The 20,452-nt window shown below is 47.8% G+C and overlaps 1 protein-coding gene across 2 annotated transcripts; it reads right to left on the reverse strand.

Moving 5' to 3' along the window:
• Positions 1–131: 131 nt before the first annotated feature.
• On the reverse strand, positions 132–20,297 carry PCYT1A (phosphate cytidylyltransferase 1A, choline). Of its 2 annotated transcripts, none has more exons than XM_059479375.1 (9): positions 20,217–20,297; positions 13,435–13,575; positions 10,590–10,689; positions 8,264–8,380; positions 6,172–6,323; positions 5,296–5,374; positions 4,475–4,617; positions 3,252–3,440; positions 132–2,673 (listed from the first exon to the last, which is right to left on the reverse strand). In XM_059479375.1, the coding sequence occupies exons 2-9, from the start codon at positions 13,549–13,551 to the stop codon at positions 2,467–2,469; spliced, it is 1,104 nt and encodes a 367-aa protein (XP_059335358.1). In that variant the 5' UTR covers positions 13,552–13,575; positions 20,217–20,297; the 3' UTR covers positions 132–2,466. The 2 variants fall into 2 exon arrangements, with proteins under 2 accessions (XP_059335358.1, XP_059335359.1); XM_059479376.1 differs by lacking the exon at positions 20,217–20,297 and adding an exon at positions 18,706–18,725.
• Between the last annotated feature and the right edge of the window lie 155 nt (positions 20,298–20,452).

Here is a 20,452-nt window from a genome sequence, read left to right on the forward strand (position 1 = left end):
TGAGCCTGGGGAACTTGGCTCATGTTTTGCTGAAAGATCAAGCTTTACCTATTCCCGATAAAATATGACAGTGCTGGAGAAGACTGGTCCAGCAATCCAGGAGAAAACAAAACAAAGGAAAAATAAAGGACTAGACTGGGATTTCAGTGTCCAATTTAATTTCAGTGCAAGGAGGAAGCAGAGATTATTGGTTACAAGAAACAGCTCTGTTATTCCAAGCTACATGTAAAACCATGGCTGGCTTGCCAAGCACCCCAGAATGTGCAAAGAGACCAAGCTTGTTAAGGTCTCTGCAGAACAAGCCACAATCCAGAACATCATGGATACCCAAACTTACAGAACACTGTTGCATAACTTGTGTTTAAAACAGTAGTAAGGCTCTAAAGCAGCCTGGCCTTTGTGATCTGGCTCAGGGAAGCAACCGCAACATCCACGCCGAGGGAAGGGCGAGGAAGGGAAGATGAGGGAAGAGACAACGTGAGTGATACAAACAAAGTGTTCTACCACTCATAAACCAGAGGATTAACAACTGGCTTCTACCACGTGACTGTTATTTGCTCCTTAGAGTTTAAAATCCACGGCAGTCAGCCATGCTCCCACAGCTGTGCACATCCCTGCTGAAAGAGATCCAAGTGGCAGATTAGTGATCCCCAAAATACCCTTTCCCATACTGGTTCTGACTTCAAGAGAAGCACATAACCTCTGTCAAGCCCTTTGGGCAATGTGACAAAAGACCATCAAGACAGAAGCTGGAAAGAAGCCGCAGCCTGTTCCTACCCCAGGGCCACCACGTGCTCTGGAAGCATCACAGTGTGCAGAGCTTGTTGCAGCACTTGATGAGTTTCTTCCTTGCACGTGCTGCTCCCCAAGCCTCACATCCTGCTCTGGAGACCTCCCAGCAGCACTGCTGACAGGGCTCTGAGCTGTCCTCTCTTCCCAGCACCACAGGATACAGGCAACTCAGCCCAGCAGCTCCACCCAGAGACAGTGGTTATCAGAGGCAAACCCTGGCAGAAAAGCTCCACAGCTACATGACAGCAAGGCCAGTTTCTCCAGTGCTGGCTGCAGGACAGGGTGCTGGACCTGCTCTGCTCAGCCAGGAGGAGGGCAAGTCCCCTTGGGGAGCCACAGGCCACAAAGCTCAGTGTGTATCACAGACACAACAGCAGGCACAACTTGGACCATGGACTCACACGAGCACTATGCATTTAAATACCCTTAAAAAGCTGCAGCACTCTCTGATGCTCCTTCCATCGTGCCTCATGGAGCAGAGTGAGCAGGCATGGATTTGTGCATGTACTGCACAAGCCAGGTAACTGTCACACAGAACTGGGGCCCTTCATCTGTCCAGCTGCACACACTGACAGCAGCAGCACACTGGCTGCTTTGCCCTTAGAGCAGCGACTTCATGGCACCAGTGTGAAGGATTCCTGCAGCCCCTACAGCACAGCAACTGAAACACAGACAAACACACACAGAGCACAGTGCTGAGGGACTGTTTGGACAGACACTAAAATGTGTAACACACCACAGACTGGAACAAGGAACTTCTCAAAAGACTAGACACATTCATTTCCTACCTGGGCTCTCACACCCAAGGAAATGTACAACAGCAAATGCCCTGAAGCAAAGATTCATTCTCTTCTCTCCAACAGCAACTGAGGGCTCAATTTTAGCTCAGGATTTAGCAGTCTTGTTAAGATTAGCTGGAAAGGCCTTTCCCCTGTAGGCCCTCTACAGTTTGGAGCTGTGAATGCTGTGCACTTTACGGGGTGTGCCACTCTACAGTGCTGTAAGTCCTCCCCAGGTGTAGCTCCTGCGTGCCAAGCTGGTACCCCTGCCCAGCACGTCCTCACTGCAACACGCTGGGAAGCTCAGTTAAGAGGCATGTGAGCACTACAGGGTCTGCTGGACAGATTCCTATCAGCTCCAGCCCAGCAGGGATGTCTCTATTTCCTAGAAGCCTCATTACACCACTGCTTTGTGCATGCTCTCGAGGTCATGTTGGTTGAGGAACTGAGGGGTCTTTTGTTTGGCAGTGGCACAGATACTGCCCGGGGATGGGGGGGGATAAGACAGAGGAGCTGAAGGAAAGAAGAGACAGATGGGTCTTCCCACTCTCTCTCTTGCCTGGAGGTTTAACAAGGGAAAAGAAACCAAAACAAAAGCCACGCTTGAATGCTATTCCTTGCCCTTTTAACAAATATTTTCTTAAAATATAAAAACCATCTTCACCCTGGAAACCGCTAGAACGTAAACAATAAAAAGGGGATTGGGGGAGAAGGGAGAGGAGGTTTGAATGTGCTTCCAGGCAGCAGCCCTTGCTATGAGCAACGGGTGCCTCCAAGGCCCTGTGCTCAGCCATCAGCCCTGTTCCTATGGCTCTCTTGCTCATTTAGAGTTCCCCAGTGGGTCTGGACTTAGGATTCAGCGATTAGCGGTCCACAGCAAATCCTGGCAGGTAGGTTAATCCTCTTCATCCTCACTGATGTCATAGGTGACTGCAGACTCGTTCCTGGAGCGGTTGGCAGGGGAGGAAGGAGGAGTCTTGGTGGAAAAGGGCCAGCGGAAGGAGGGAGATGGGGAGCGGTCGTGTGTGGGGCTGCTGCTGGGACTCTGCTTTGGGCTGATGGCCTGCAGCATCCGGCCCTTGCCCTCCTTCAGCATGTGTTTCTGGTGAGGGAAGCAGGAGGACTGTTAGCATGGGTTGCACACTCATGGAAATGGACATTACTTACACCCTGTGCAGCATTTTGAGTTGTGCCCCTTCAGAACTTCATACTATTTAAGAGCAGAAAAAGCCCCAGCATCACTCTGGGCTTTGGAAACTGCACACAGTGTAATCACCACTCTTTTTCAAGCACTTCTAACATGAAATACCTGTGATATTCACCCAACAGTGCAGGAAAGCATAAACAATTTGCTTCAGACTCATCTTAGGCCAATGACAAAGTGACCACCATCCTCTTGGCAGCTCAGTGGTCAGCAGGGCACAAATTGGAGTTTACAGGTCAGCTCTGGGACAGGGGAGTTTTTCACTTTACAATGTAACTGGCATTATCTCGTTGGCAATGGTGGGTACTCCCTGAAAACAGGCTGCCCAAACCTGGGACAACTTGTCTGGAGACTGGCAGCACACTGAGCACTGCAACAAATGCCAGACCTTTCCTCTGCAGACCCTGTAGAAGACCTACAATGTCTGTTAATGTCTCCAAAATTCCCTTTCCCATTTTCCCATAGCAGCTCCTTACCAGTGCACCTTCTGGGCCAAACATCTCCAGGAAATTGCCGATGAACTCCCGGGACTTCTCTTCCCATTTCTGAATGAGATCAATACTCTTCTCTTCCACTTTCTGGACAAATTCCTTTGACTTCTCCTCTACATCCTTCACTCTCTTTTTCACCTTATCCACACGTTCCTGGAGGTGATATTTTTTCTCCTGCACAGAGAGTGGTGGATCAGAATACAGATCACCAGATTTGAGTGGAGACCATCTCTGCTCTGTGTAACTACAATGAACTGCTGCTTGAGACTCAGCATCTCCATTAGTCTGGTGACATTCCTCCTTCACTTCTATGACACTTCTTTCCTAGACTACATGGCAGACACAGTGGGGCTGTGAGACACTCTGTGGCAGGCACTGGCACAGTACACAAAGCAAGACTAAAGCCAGAGATAAGCACTATCTAATAGGAGTGCATTGAAGAGGGAAATATTTATACAGCACACAGATTAGATTCGAGTGACTTGCTGTAGGTCTCTGCATATCACAACAGCACCAGTCTTTCTGCTGGGTGTTTTTAAACAGAGGCAGAGTTATGTGCCAAGGAGAGGCCAAGCAGCCGTTACCTCTCCTGTTTCACTGCTGTTCACAGGCACAGTATCTGAGTGATAAAAAAAAATGTTTATGACTTTACTTCTAACATCAAAAATGTCTTCTGCCATGTACTCTTTCTGAGGGCTAGAGCTGCACAGCACAGGATCAGGGCATATCCTTCTGTCCTACCCAAGCACTGCTGCTCCTGCAGCTCCAGGAAAGGAACAGTACAGTGGAAACAGCATCAGATTTTATCCTAACAAATGACTCTACCCTAGGGAGGTGGCTAGGGGAAGAGGAGAGAGATGAGACAGCAGCTCCTGTCAAGAACAACTCACTCTTCATTCAAGAAAAACATACATTTTGCCACACACCCTCTCTCCGGCTCTTTCAATAGTTAAGACATCATCAAGACATCTCTAACAAGACAGCAGCATTAGCAGCCCCCCAGTTCCTCTGAGTGGGTCCCTGAGGTGATTTCAGGGGTGGAAGTCTATTTTTCACTCCAAGGACACTGGTTTGGTGCCAACGCTTAGCTCTACAGACAGGCCTTTCACTGGCACATGGCAGGACTGTGCTATCACTAGACAAGACTCCCTTCACACTCAGCAAGGTTCTGGCTCCTGCAGCGTGGGGTGAGACCCACTTCCACTCACGTTTATGAAGCTGACATTGAGCTCCTTGGCCGTGTAGCCCCGCTGCAGGTTCCGCCGGGCGTAGACGTCATAGTCCCGCACGATGCGCGTGATGATGTCGGATGTGGAGATGCCCTCGGTCCTCTGGGTTGGTGCAAACATGCCTAAAGTTGGGGAAAAGGACCCAGGACAGCTTGAGCAAGACACAAGGCAAAAAGCTGCTGCCGCCTCTGTCACAAAACAACTTCTCTTGTCAACATTTGCTAACTGCTCTCACATCTTTGTCCTTAAATGTACAATACCAGAGCCATCCTTTCTGGGATGCCTAAGTAAGACCAAAACATGCCAAAACCCTGTCAAAATAGCAGGTATTCTAATGAAAAGGTCTTCACTTTAGCTGGCTTAAATATTGACTGCATACAGAGTAGTGTGGGGACAAGGACAGGACAAGGGGTCCTGCATTTTAATGGATGGAAATATAACATTCTGATGGCTGAGTTTGGATAGATATAAAAAAGCTGCATCCCCAGTGAATTTAACAGCTAGAGATGTCCCTCTGCTAAGTTCATCAGATTTCCCATTTGTGAGAATCTCTAAGCTAAACTGTAGTATGTTTTCAAGAGGTTGCTGTTAATTCAATCAAAATAACTAGACTGAAATTAGGAATTAATGCTGGGCCATGGAACAGTCCTAGTGTTATGAAGTAGGGCCCAGAGCTTCTCCTTCCTGCCACCACAGGCTCCTGGGCAGATCAGAGGGGCATAATCTCGCATTACAGAGGTACAAGAGAAACTACAGAAGATTTTTGATAAGAAGCCCTGGAGAATTTGAGGGGGACCCACCTGCTTCTTTTATATGCTTATAGACATCATCACTGCCAGCAGAAGAGTAGGGGATGTCATCATGTGCAACAAAGTCGATCTGAAAATTAGAAAAGCAAGTCAACATTTTATCTGGAACGTGCAGATCTCCTGCTGCTGTCGAAAGATGGTAACTTTCGGCTCAACAACTCCACTCAGGGGTATGAGAGAGAACAGCAGGACGTTCCCTCTGTAACAACACAACACAGAGCAGTCCCAAGTGCTCAGTAGCAATTGCCTGTGAATTGTAAGCACATGACAGAGGGGAAAGAAAAGGCTGGGAATAGGTACACAGCTGCTTTAAGCTCCACAGAGAAATGGCTTGTTAACGACAACAACGGTAAACTAAGCAAGCTTTCCTAGAGACTCCTTCACCTCCCAAAGCTGTTCAACAGATGTTAAGAGATTCCCTTCACTTTATCTCACCAGCTGATAAAAGGCTTTCAAGACAGCTTGTCTGGTCTCCTGTGGCAAGGAGGCTGATGTATATCTAAGCTGCTCCCGCTGTAAGCAGGGAATTGGACCAGACACCACCCAGAAATCACTTCAAACACACCTATTCCTCTCTCTACTGCATTTCACACCTATCTGTATCCAGCACCAATCTCTACTGAAATAGCAAGAACCTTTTTCATTATGTCACAATCTCTACATTATTTTAACATTACATACCAGCTCAGCAAATGCTTCTACACTCCCAAGAAACCCACTCAATTCCCATAACCCAGTTCATTCTATATTTAAGGCGCTTCAACAGAAACAGCTTGCTCAGGCAGAGGTCACTCCCAAAGATGAATTCTTGCTATAAACAGAGAGAGGCTAATCGAAATTCCAAAGAGATCAGATGTCACAGATTACCCTGTGCTCTGCCAGGAACTCGGGTGTGAGGGTCCAGGGTGCATTTCTCACCACCTCGTCCACATAGCGACAGTGCTGCACAGCATCATAGCGCTCGTTTTCGTTCATTACCGTGAAACCCTTGAAGTTGTGGGTCAGCTCATCACTGCACACTGCAGAAACAGGCAGAGAACACAGTCTGAGGCACTTACCCCCATGACTTACAATAAAAGGACCTGGCCCACATTGTGCTGGACCTGACAATGCCAGCAGCTGACAGAGGGTGGTGTTTCAAACCCAGCTCTTCCAGCCACAATACACCAGGAACAGGGAGTGCTACAGGGCACTAAACTCCTGAGCAATTCTGGGCAGGCTGCTTGGAGAATTTCTGCCCAAGCTGGGGACCCACACACCCCAAGCCTTTAAAGTCTCCAGAGCTTTCAACACTTGTCAAGAAAACCAGCTAACACAGAAGACCATTCTTCTATAAGAAATGGCACCTGGGGGGCCTGCTGCTCAGAAATCCACCTTTAAAGCAATGGATGTCTCAGGCTTGGAATCTGAAAAAACTTATTGCCTGAACTTCTGATTTCATAAAATGCCATACCACAGTCTAGCTCTTGGAAAGTTTATGTTAAAACAAAGGGGGAGTTCACAGGAAATCAAGCTTAATTATTATGTTCTATGAGAAAGTAAATTAACAACTCTTCATAATCTGCACTGTAAGATACTGAAGAAGGAGTTGTATTTGATTATCAGACTCAAAAGTAAACAAGACACTACCAGTATCACTGGTATTGGATTTATTTATATGTTCTAGACAAACAGATGATAAAGACTGGGGGAGACTGTTCCCTGCTTGGAGCTAATGTTCTTCTGGCCTCTTGTCTCAGTCCTCGTGCAAGTTCATTGCCCTTCTCCTCACCAGTCTCCCAGAGGCACAGAATGTCATTACACTCCTTGCTACTTTAACATGTCAATAGTTTGACCTGAAGTTATTTTCCTGTCTGTTGTAGTGTTCATGTAAATGGGGATGTCTTTCAGCCTTTAAGATTTCTAAGCTCAGGGCAGTTTGTAGGTTGGAGCAACTGTTTCAGCTCTCCTCCCTCCCTTCCCCTTCCAGACACTACTGTAGCACACAAGAAGTGCAGGCACATCACTATTAGAATGCTCTCAGCAATGACTGGAACTGTGATAAGGAAACAAACACTCAAGGATGTTATAATCATTCTATGGCAGGGTCAGAATTTCATTTTCTTCATGAAGACAACAGGAGTTGAGAAAACTAGTTAAAGGTATTTTCAGTTCTCATTCTTCAGCATCATTGTGCAGCCTGAGTAGGGGTCAGCTCCTGATGGACAACATGCACAGCCTGCTGTGCCCTCAGTGTGGGTGGAGGGGTGAGCAGAGGCACTGCCTGGGCAGAGGCCCATGCACTGCAGCAGCCGGAGAAGGGGTATCTTTTTTCCTGTTACATGCTTGAAGGAGCCTGGCTGAAACACCTCTGCTAGATCCCTTCAGGCATTCAGCAGGATATTCCTGGCACCATCTAAAGACTTATGACCTAACAGACAAAATGGGAACTTCTATTTTGAGAAGGAAGGCCTAAGTGACTTCCAGGTGTCCAGGCACATGCCCAAGAAACCACTGTGATCTCCATGCTCCCACTGGGATCTGTTTGACACTAAGCAGTCTCTAGCAGGAAACTGGAGCTGGGGAGTGACTTGCAGGGCAATACAGGTGAACAAAGCAGCCATGGGAGGGGCTCATACTTTAGCTGTCTCATTTATGAGTCAAAAGTAGATGCTCAACGATCCCTAATATATTTTGATATTCAGATGTGCAACTCACCTGTACCTGTCACAAAATAGAAAGGTCAAATTAAAACAGCACAATCAAAAATCTTTTCCTTAAGTATTAATTTGGTGCAGGATATCTTTCTGCAGACATATCCAGCCCTCAAAGTTTTGCAATAAGACTCCAGCAACATTTGGGACAAGTGTCTGCAGTGAGAGTCACTGAGGCCACAAAGACAAAACCTCAGTATGCACAACCAGAGACAGAGCTCAACTGTACTCCTGCAACAGCCAAAGTCAACAAGGTCACTCCTTACCTCCAACAATGAGGTATGTGTTTGGGAAGAGGTTCTTTGCTTGCATCAAGGCCCGGGCATGTCCAGAGTGGAACAAGTCAAATATTCCATCAGCATAAACTCTGACAGGGCGATCCACTGTGCCAAAGGAACAGAGACACAGCTGTGAATATGCCTGCCTGGAGAAGCAGCTGCTGCTCATACTCACGTTTGAGGACCTTCTGAAAGTCATGGAGGGGTTACAGAATGCAGCACCATAATCAGGACAGAAGTATGAAGAAAAATGCCTGGCTCTCTGCCTTCCCATGTGGAAACAAATGCATCTGAGCACAGAGCTGAAATACAGCCACAAATAAAGGCAGACTGAAAGCCTACCATGTATCACCCAAACAAGGTGAAGGAGAGACCAAGGGAAAAGCAAACCCTGAACATTTCCCTTCTATGGAAATCCAAATGCAGAATTAACTTTTTGCACACCAGAGGGGAACTGACTCAAATGTTTCACAGGTGCCTGATTTCCTCCTGCCTGCTAGGATGGCATCTCAAGGCCTTTACAGCATCCCTCTCTGCAGCCTGCTGCCACAGTCTGGTGGAGGGACCAGCAGCATCAGCTCCCCTAGGAACAAGCAGTGTATAGCCTTATTCAAAAACACAGCTGAACTACTCAAAGAAAAGCAGACACAATTCTGCTGAATCACTGGCATTATCAGCTAAAAAAAAAAAAAAAATTATTATTATTATTATTATTATTATTATTATTATTATTATTATTATTATTATTATTATTATTATTATTATTGTGATCATCATCATCATCATCATCATCAAAACTTCCCTCAGGCCACCTCTGCCAGGAGAAACTGTAGCTCAGTTCTTTGAGGGCAGCACAGAGGTAAAGTGAGATAGTCTAGCACTGCCATGTAACAGTTGGAGGTTTCTGATCTTGGGACCACACAGGACCACAGTTCTCTTGCTGCTGATAATCAAAAGCCACACTCTTTGTATGTGACACACTCGGGAACAGCCTGCTGCTCTCTTGGCTCAGTTCAGACAGACTCAGAGGAGTGGTGAGCACAGGGACAGCAAAGCTGCAGTGAAGAAGGGCAGAGAGAACAGAACCTAACAGGAAGCTGAGACCTCACAGGTCTGGGGAGAGCCCTGGAGGTACCCAGAGACAGAGACTGGGAGGCAGCAAGAAGAGGAGTTGATGCAAAGGTCAGGGATCTTAAGTTCAAGCTGAGCAGAGGAATCAGTTTGAGGACAGCCTCTTACAATAATTTTTTAGTGGTTCTAAGACCGCAATCTGAGGATGCCAGAAGGCTCTGAAGAGCCAAGGAGATCTGTGACTGCAAAAGCTTTCTGTATGCCAGAAGAGGACTGGTCCTAGCAGACCTTTATGAATATTCATTCACGTTCTGGAAAGTGGCTGGGACACCCTTATCTTTCCTCTGTACCTGCAGCAGCTGCAGTTCCTGAGCACAGACACAAACAGCAACAAGGAAGTGTGCACTGTGTTTTAGTCTCAGCAGGCAGGAGACCACCACTGCTGAATCAGAGACCTTTGTGCAGACTCTGGAGATTTTCAGCTGGGAAATAAAAGCAGACTGTGAAATACACTGGATTTTCAGAACCCCAGCAGGAAACCACAGCCAGGTCTCAGTCTGAGCTGGTTCATCTCTCAGCAGTCAAGCAGATAGAAGCGCAGCATTTTTATTGCCTCTGTAGCCACAACAGAGAGCCCAGGTAAGACAGCACTGTCTGCACACTCTGTTTGGCAGGAGAGAGTCTTCAGGAGTCAGCTGTGCCTCTGCCTCCCCTGTGGACTTGCAAAGAGAACAGTGTTTTTCCCAGCTTGGTTTAGAGAATAAAAGGACAGATTTTTGTTGACAGGCTGGCCTGTGGTGTTTAATGACACTGACTTTAATTCAAATCAAGGCTAGAATGGGACAGTCTGACAAGGATATAAATTGGTTTTACTTGCCTGTTTCAAGTTTCAGAAAATATGACTTTTAAAAAATATGACTTTTAAAGGGCTTAAGGCTTAACTTTAAGCTGCCTCAGACATAGTAGTACAGAAAGTGTGGAGTTCTATGGCTGTCAGTGGCTCAGCTAGAGTTTAAAAGAAATATCTGTAATCTCCTCACACATACAAACTTGAATTTCAGGTACTGACAGCCAAATTTCCCATGGAAACAGTTATCTAATCACCAAAGCACTCACTTTGTCATTGGCTGTAAACCTGGTCAAACACACAAGGTTGGCTTGGTCTCAGAGATATCCCAATCATACCCACATCCCCCAAACCCAACATTCATACCATCCCCTTCCAGTCTGTGTTCTTACTTACAGGGGGTCCCTCTCATGGCTTCTTCATAGGTCACTCTGATGTATGGTTTGCTGTAGTCGATCTCCACCTCATCTGAGAACGGGGCTGGCTCCCGCAGGCCCTAAAGAGCCAGGAGAGTTTCACTGAGAGACTGCAAAAGTGAGGGCAGTTTGTAGTGGCAGCACTGCCATCACAGCGTCCCAGCCACCAGGTGACTCACTGCCTCTGCATAATTCAGACACGTGTACTAAAAGAATAATTAGTGTAAAACCTCAAAACAGCCTTGCAGGCTGATTAGCCTGAGTTTAGAGAGGGAGAGAGAGAGAAAAGCAGATTTTAGAAGACAGTATTTCTACTGGAGCAAGAAAATCAGAAGGTCAGAGCTGCAGCTGCTAAACTCAGACTTTTGACAAACAGCAGTTCACAGCAGCACAGGCCAAGCTCAAACCTCACTGTCACAGCTCCAGCTGTGACCACTCTGGCAAGACCATCACTCTGCTGTGCCTGAGTGTTTGTGCTGTGATGTACAAACTGTAACAGCTCTTTTATCTGAGTATATGAACAAGGAGAAGAGCAATACCAATGCAGCACTAACTCTGAGAGCATGTGTGTGCTGTCACCATTTTTGAGCCATACAAGTGACAGACTCCTCTTCATCTGTGTCAGAATAACTCCCAACTGCTGCAAGAAAACCCCTCCAGCCTGCTAGCTTGACAATAGCAGTACATTTAATCAACAGCTGAAGTGCAGCCATCATTTCTGGTCTGCTCTGAATGGAAATGAAACATTTGCCCTTCCCATTACAAAACAAAGAGCTGAATTTCCTTCTAGCTGGAAGGTGTAGGGCTGCAATGGACATCTTGTTCCCGAGTCAGAACACTAGGAAACAAGCTTGCAAATCATTACAATAATACCTTCAAGCTGAACGGGCTAATCTGCAGTTTCCTCTCTGGCTTCCTGTCCCACTGCAGAATGCTGGCAGCATCCAGCACCACTGCAACCAGAAAAACCACTGCTATTCTGGCCAGTGTCAATCCTTATCAGAGTGCTTATAGTGAAATGCACAGGAAAACAACCACTGACCACGACAGTCAAACAAGCTGCTCCTGCTGAACATCTCCTTTAAGTTACCAAGGGCTCCACATTTCACACAGCACCTCCTCTACCAGGATCCTTACTGTCAGATAAGGCCTGTAGGTCTCTCCTCTCATCACTGCCAGTAAGTCTAGGACTTCCCTATAAAACTAGATTCTTGGCAGTTTAGTTGAAGTTAGGAATAGAAGCACAAAAGGCCCTATTAAAATTATCTGAGGAACACAGAGACATGTCCTCAAAAGGTCCTGCCAGAACCTTGCCCTTCCCCTGCAGGGCCACTGAGGGTCAAAACTCAACCTGATGTGCACAATACAACAGGCTTATGTGTCAGCAGGTTTGTTACCACCATCTGCTGCTGAGCCCTGCTGCTTCAGGGGAACATTCTGCCAACATCTGCTTAGCTGGGAGTGGAAAAGGCTTCAAGGTAATCTCACAGTTAGGCAACACTATTACTCTTGCTATAATAAATAAAACTTTTGCAAAAAGAAGAAAAAAAAAATCTTTCACCAGGAGAACTGTATTTGCCCTGTGGCTAAAAACAGGCAGGAAGCTTAGAAAGTGGATGGATATTACTTGTCTTGTGCTGTTTGCCAATGCTTTATTTCTAACAGAGGACAGATAGCAACTTGAAGAGCAAGTGACTCCCACAGAATAATAAATAACCTGCACACTTCTCTTTCCTTACTGAAATACATGAGATCTTTGAGAGGGACAGGGTGGGTTTTGGCAACAGTGAAGGACATAAATGTTCTGTGGGATAAGTCACACAACAGCTCAAGCCTCCATTCCTAATGCCTGCCTCCCCAGTTCTCACTGCTGGTGCTGCTCTTACTTCACCACCACTGTCAATGCCCTGTGACAGGGCTGAAGCCCTCCTGAAGAGCAAAATGTTGTCATCGAGGAGGAAGATTGCAACACATCACCACATTCTGCCAAGGACCACGACCCTGGTATGACGTGGCAGGGATGGTAGCTGGCTTTTGACAGAGATAAGAAAAGAACAACTAGAGCACACGTGATGCACAGGACAGCTCCAGGAAGAGGGCAGAGAAGAACTATAAAAAGCCAATTGTCGCAATCTTGTGGCAAGGACAAGTTAAAGACAGCCCTTGTCAGTAGCATTAACTGGATCATACCCCCTTCAGAAAGGATCCCGCTAGCATTAGCCAGTTAAAGCCATCCCAATGTTGACCTAGAAAAGAAATCCTTTTGGTTGTTTGTTGTGGTTTTTTTTTTTCTGGGCACTCCCAAAGTACCAGCAACATAAATGTGATCCCTCTCCAGACCAAGAAAATCAAATGAACAGTGATCTACCCTGTGTGTCAGAGCATGGATTCAACAGATCACTTCTGCAGGTGCTCACAGGCTTCAGACCCTCCTGCAGCTGTCATGTGCTTCTCCTGAGTATTTCTCCCTCCCAGTGGGTCACTTAAAACCCACCTGGGAGAAAGGCCTGCTTCTCTGTGGCTATCTAAATGCATGCCTCTTTGGCTCAGCTTAAGTGACAAGCTGGACACACCACAAAAGCAGCTTAGCAATGCTTGCCTCAGACCTAATTTAAGCCCACGTTGTAAGTATGTTATTAGTATGAACAAAGGAAGATTCCAAACTGGATTTGCAAGAAGGAGAGCTACTATCATTTGCTTCTTATCCCCTGCCCCCTGCCTTGTTTTCTCTGTCCACAGATAAACCACCACCTGTATCTTCCTGCTGTTACAGCTCAGTGTCCTCATCTCACAGGCTCCCAAAATTCTTATCTCTGCTTACTTACGAGTGAGCGTCGGGACATTTTTGGAGGGATTCCGTCCAGCTCTGTTGCCCCATTAGGGCCTGATCCATCTTTTCTTCTCTTTCGGGAATTCAGTCTGGATGAGGTCGGCGGCTCCATCTTGCCAAGCACGTCCAGAAAGAACTGGAACAAAATGAAGGAGAGGGAAAAAAGGAAAAAAAAAGAAAAGAGATATTTCTCAGTTCTTCCAAAACAGAATCAGTCAACAGCAGGCACAGTGCACAGAAGGTCAGTGCAAAGACACAGCCACCTCACAAGGGGCTTAGCCAGTTGTATTTGGCATCAGCTGCCAAGGCTTGACAAACAGTGCCTGGTGGGAATACTGAATCATTTAATGCAACTCAGAGCTGTTCTGCAGAGAGAGGCGTGCAGCAGTCAGCTGGCTGGAGAGACACTGAAACAAGAGTTGCAACGCAAATTATAAATCATTACTATGAGGTTAATAATGCTATTTTTGCATCTTAAAGGCAAGCTAAGGATATGGCATGCCCACATCACATTCAGCCCTCGTCCAGCTCTCATTTGGATTCTTTACCGTTTACACCCCCAAGGGCAGCTGGTGGGTGTGCATGTACAGTCCTTCTTCCTTCTCTTCCCTGTACAGTCTTGAAGAGAGGAAGGAGGGTCTATGCAGAAGGATAAAGGGAAGGGCTCGTAACTTAAATGACTTCAAACAGGCTTGCTGTTTGCTTTGCTGTTTGTGTAAGACAAAGTTGCAGCTGCCCAGCGGGGACAGCCCACCTTGGGACAGCTGCCACCGTGTTCCCCTCTTGTCCCCTGTCCCCACCGCAGTGGTGACTCAGCAGATGGTGAAGCAGCTGCTGACACCACATTAGGCCACACTTCTGGCACTTTATGCACTAGCTTGCAATTAGTGGTGGCTCAGCTGAACTGCTTCTCTGATGAACAGACAGACATACCGCCAATTTGGGACAGAAATGGTGACAGTTATAAAGAGGTAAGTTATCTGTGCTTTGGGCTGGAGTCACTGTACCTTTGCAGAGGGGCCTGGAGTATTAGTAACTCCTGCTTCACACAGCTGAAGCAAAAATAGGGATTTATAGGAAGGCATGGCAGTGAATATTCCCTTTCCAGCTGCTGCAGGAGTTAGAAATGGGTGCTAGATTTGCAAAAACTAGAAAACAGCATTATGTCTCTTGTTGACTTGAAGTGTGCACCTCTCCAGTGCAGCACGTGGCACTTGTGGCCTGGAGAGTAGCACGGCCCCTCCAGCTAGCAACGATCCTTAACGATGCTAAGGTGCTGCTTCAACTCCCTAATAACAGGAGTGGGGTGGAATTTAAAACGCCTCTCCACCCACATGCAGTGGGTGTGCTGGAATGTTAGGTGGGGCAAGTGCAAGGTGTGACAAAGAGCAGATGCCCCTCTGAATCCCATCCTTTTCAGCAGTAGAGGGGCTCTGCGGAGTGTTCTGTTTGGGATGAGCTACGTGAGGAGCTGTGACTGCCCTCAAATGGCCACTGGCAAAGCTCTGCTGTTTGGCAGCCAAGAAGGGTGTGTTTTGTGAAAGAGCTGCTAAATAGCAGATTTAGTGATCGGACTTACTCAAGCACACATGACTCAAGGTTAAGGAATGCTCCAAAGTAACAAGACAAATGCAGTTTAACGAGATGCAAATATCTCTCCCACCCCACTGAGCATCAGCATGATGATACCTTATGGGCAGTTTTAGGGTCAGACACAGCTGAACTGCTTTGGGGCTACATACATATAAGTATCCTCGGCTGCTCTGCTAGGCCTACCACTATGTACTAAGAACAAGGAAAGAGAATCTTAGGTCACTAGGGAGCCAAAAAAATATTGTTGAGAAGATAAAAGTGACAGTGAAGAGCAGCCACAAGGACATTCCAGAACTGTGTGAGCCATCCAGTACTCACTGTGAGTCAAGCTTGCCGTTTCCCCCATTCCTGTAATTAAATTACTATTTCCTGAGAACAAACATATGGGAGAGTGCAAACATAACCTCAGGCAAAAAAGTTTGGAACCCTCAGGTACAAGTCTTTAAACATTTAACCAAGCATTTGACTTTCAGGTGAGATCCGTGCTATAAATGCAGGAGCTTCCAGAGTGCCTCTGTAAAAACACAGGGTATGACACGAGTAATTCTTACATTTTGCAAGGTGTCATCTTGCAAGCACACTCTGCGTCAGTCATTCACCACCCTGGTCCCAGCAGAAACCATGAAGTTCAAAAAAAGCAGCAAACGTCTGTCTCTGGTTCAAGTAACCCCAGAATTCATGGAAACACTGGGGGCAAACAGCAGTCGATTTTTTTGTTATTTGGTTAAAATAATTTCACTGTGCTTCAAGTCACCTGTTGGTCTCTGACCACTTTCTTTCCTTCCCTTGGGAGAGAATTAAAAGGTCTGTTAATGTGTGCTGAATGCAGACATTCTGAACCACTGCCCAGCAAAACATCAAAAGCAGAGGCTTTGGTGCTGAAGCACAGACACAGCAGCCCCACACACAACCAGGTGAAGCTCTTCCCCCATCAGAGCAACGAGACTTCACTGCACACAAGTACAGTCTCTGCTGAATTATCAGCAGCCCCTTGCTGCTGGGTGCAGATCCCATGGCCAGGCAAAGAACTGCAGGTTACAGTACAGGGCAGCACTGTCCCAGCTCAGGAGAAAACTCCAACAGCTTCTTCCAGCTCCTCCCACACCCAACCATCCACCCTAACTTTTCCATTTCTCAGGGTATACACAGTCAGTTAAACGATGGCAAAAAACAACTTAAGTGAATGGATTCCAGCTTCAGAGATTCTATTATTCACTGTGCATTAAATCAGCAGCAGTGGTGAGACAGCATCAGCCACACAGCAGCAGCTCTCCCCAATGTACCAAGTGAGAAGCCAGCTTCAAGGGTGGGATAAATATGCTGTGTCTGCTCTGGCCTGACAGGTGAGATGTTGCTGAACTGGCCTCTGCAGCGTCCGGACATCTCATGAGTGACACAGCTCTGTTAATTACTCAAATTAATGCAGAAATGAAACAATAATTTTACCACTATTCAGAACTTTAAAACCTCTGTCCTGTGGATGGTGCATTTCTGGGAAGTCCTCCCATCACCAGGCTTGGCTTCACAAAAAACAGGGAATACACCACACCTTACTGCAATAAGCCTACTCATCTTAGAATGCTTCATTTTGACCTAAGTGACTAAAATAGCATCTCAAGCAATTATTTACCAACAGTGGGATCCAGCACCTGAAGCTGAGTTTAACAGATGAGGACATGGCTTTGCTTCTCCAAATGCATAAAACACTGCCTGCTCTAAAATTAATTACATTTGCAGCAGATGGGGAAGAGGAAAGAGAAGATAACTCAAAGCTCATTCTGAACACGCCAAGATAGAAACCAAGCATAACCAGAAGAAAGAGCCTTGCTGTAAAATATTAATATTGATCTATTTTAAGGTGTCACCCTCCTGCATTATTGAGTTCATGGCTGAATACGAGATACTGCTCCAAAGGAGCAAAGCTGCAAGTGCCCCGTTTGGAAAAGCCATGGGCACATCACAATCCCTGCACCACTTTATAAAACACTCAGGGCTTTTCTTCTTAAATATTTCTTTGGTGTATCCTGTATCAAAGAAGGGCCTTGCATCACCTGCCAGCTAACTCATCGAGAGAGAGACCCCTGCACAGGCTCTGCAAGGAGCAGCTGACTGCCAGATGGGAAAAGAGTTGCTTTTCCTGTCAGGGAATCACTGAATCCTACTGAAACACAGCCACTTCTGGAGGGGAAAGAGGACAAGCATTGATTACTAGAAAGGAAAGCAAAATACAGGCAGGGAAGGATTTTAAAACTTCTCCCTTGGTGTCAGTTAACTACACCATCATCAGAACTGGAATTTAACCACAACACCAAAGCTGACCCCTCTGGCATGGGGAAGAGGTGAGAATAGGTCCAGCAAATCTTCCTGCTTAGCCAAAGCTTTACCTCACTGTCTGCATCTTTATGGACAGTGCTGCCATTTTCCAGTCTTGGTGGTGTCAGAGAACTCCAGCATCACACTGCACTGGAGAAGCAGGTCAGATCTTTCTACACCCTAGGCACACTGATGGCATGAGGACCTGGCCCATCTGCCTTTTTTTTTTTTTATGTCCTGAAGAACTTCTTGGAGAATATTAACTGCAAACCTACATCAGCAGCAGGATTTCTTCTGCCACTTCTGCTGCTTTTCACTTGCAGATTTACCTGTGAAGCAAAATAAATGCTGCTACTTAAACTGAAAACGAGCTTGCTGCACCAACTCAGTAAATGCTCCAGCCCAAAGCTGCTGTAATTCCCACCAGGGACCCAAAGCACAAGACTGGCAGCTGGACCAGGGAGGCCCTGGGACACCCGCAGCTCCCTGGGTGGCACCGCCTGCTCCAAGGCTGTCCTATCGTCCCTCTGAACCTGGGAGGCGTTGGCACAGTCAGATGTGACTGTCATGTGCTGCTTTGCCTACAAGATCATTGCACTTTACAGGAACAAGATATTTCTCTTCTGCTGACTCATCTGCAGTCAACACTACTAAACTTTGCACTCTGCCAGCTGTCTGCAGAGAATTGCCTTGACACATGGACAGCATGTAAGCAAGAGCCTCAGGGGAAAGGCAGAAGTCCAGTCACTTCAGATAGGTCCCTTGCCAGGCTATAAAGTACCAAAGCAACTCTATATTCCTCTGCATTCCTTGACCATAGAGTGAAGAGAATCCTTTTCCCCCTGTTCTCCCTCATGTGCAACACCCAGTCTCCAATTAACCTTACTGGTTGGTGTGTATCCCCATGGAGATCTGCGGAAACACAGAGACCTGGGAGAGGTTAATGACAGAAGACTCATCATGGATCTCTTCTATCAGCGCTTAAAAAACTTGCCCAATCTCCAAGGCAACTTCATGCCCAGCCCAGGCTTGCCAGGCCCAGCTGTGTCCCAGTCTCCAGACTCAGAGCTCCTGCCTGGGAGCAGAGTGCTGATAGATATGACCCAGCCTGCTCACCTCCAGACAGACGGCACCACTCCCCACAGTCAGCATCTGCTCATGGTCAAGCCCTTGAGCCCCTTAAAAAGGTTACTGCAGGATCTGGCACAGTCCTGTCCACTTGTAAAACACAGGCTGCTTCAGCTACTTTGGATCAAGATCAACAAAAGCAGCTGTCCCACAGTGTGTTAAAAGCCACAGGAACATATAAAAGGAATTCCTGTCCAGCCAGTGCCACACATCAGTCCAACAGCATCCTCACCTTTGCTACACCTGCTAAAACAACCCGCCAGGCCTTGCATCCCCTACTGGTCCAGGCAGGCTGATATTCTCTCAAGCAGAAGCTCTGGTACTCATGTCCTGCAATTGATGAAAAGATGCTGCTTTTCTCCAACAAAGTCCCAAATGGCTGAAGATAACTGTCTAACCACAACTGAAAACAGTTCAGTGCAGTCACCTAGATAGTGCTGCTAAGTAATACACATAAAAAAGAGAAACTGCTGTCAGGACCTCTGTGAATTCACAGCCCTTCTGGGTATACCATGACCTCCAGGCACTGAGTGTCTTGACATGTGACAGCCCCTGCTGGGTGAGTGAAGCAGCAGAAATAGGGTTTACTTATTACAGAATACCAGAAAAAATACTGTCAGGAACAATAAAGTGTGAGAATAGGTGGCTATTCTGACCCGACTTCTGCACTGTTTTGTTTCTAGGGATTAGCAACAGACCTTCTTGAGACTGGAGGTGTAACCCTCCTTTAGCAGGTTTACACATCAACACCAATTCCCTACTGGAACAGTATTATTTGTGGCTCTTGGAAAAGTAATTTAAAGAGTGTTACAACCCAGATCTCACAGGAAAAAAATTCAAAATCAGGAAATTTCATAATTGTGTATATCAGGAAAACTTATTTGGGAAATAATGCATGGGTATTTGTCATCTGAATTTCAAAACCAAATACAGTGGCTGTCCTCAGACCCTGGGGTTCTGCAGATGGAAACACAGCATTACCTGTTTCTGACCACCCCAACCTTTGCCAGGGTCCTGGTGCAGCAGCATCACAGGGAGGGGACAGAGCGAAGGCCACCTGCAGCATCCTGCACCGCCCTCCACAGCGAGTGAGGACTCCAGAGGAGCATCTCAGCTCTCGGAATTCCTGAGGACTTTAAGTCCCATTACAAAACCATTAATCAGTGCAGCCAGGACTCCGGTGGACACAGAAAGAGGGTTAGAGAGGATGTGTGCCTACGCAGCAGCTGGGTCACACCTTGCTCCGCCGCAGCCAGGGCCACCTCGTCACTGTCCTCCCTAGGCCCTGGCTGTGTCCCCTGGCTGGGGGATGTCCCCCGGAGCCCCCGGGACATCCAGGCGCTGAGGCTGCACTACAGAAGTTTCCCAATGAGCCGCCAGTGCTGCTCTCGGCTGCCAGTGCTGCCATCCCAGAGGATCACGCCCGAGCCCCGGCCTCTGCCCAAGCCCCCACAAAGGGGACGCAGCGCATCACGACCACCCCAGCCGACACTGCCCTCTCGCCCAAAGCCACGTCCCGACCGGCCAGCACGGCCCGGAGCCCCCAGCCCGTGCCCCGGGAGAGGGGCCCGGGCGGGACCCCCGAGCAGCTCCGCAGGGGGAGCGAGCGGTGCCCTCATGTGCCGCCGGTCTAACCGCACTCCGCAGCCTCCGCTCCGGTGCCAGGCTCCGCTCCGCTCCCCGTGCCCTGCACCCCCCGCCCCGTCGGTGACAACCCCCCGCTCCCGCCGGACGCCGCCGTACCAGCCGCCGCCGCCGCCGCCGCTCCGCAGCCCAGCGCGGCGAGTCCGGCCCCGCCGCCGCTGCCGGCCCCGCCCCGCTCCCGCCGACGCCAGCGGGGCGCGGGCGGAGCCGCTGCGTGTCCGCCCGGAACCACGGAAGGGACCGGCCCGCCGCGGGGAAGCCGCGTCCCGGGAATCCGCGCCTGGAACCTCCGTTCCGGCTCGCGACGGTCCTGCCCCGCGGCTCTGCGCGTCACA

The sequence above is a fragment of the Ammospiza nelsoni genome, chromosome 10, assembly GCF_027579445.1.
Source record: "Ammospiza nelsoni isolate bAmmNel1 chromosome 10, bAmmNel1.pri, whole genome shotgun sequence".
In the NCBI taxonomy this organism is placed as follows: domain Eukaryota; kingdom Metazoa; phylum Chordata; class Aves; order Passeriformes; family Passerellidae; genus Ammospiza; species Ammospiza nelsoni.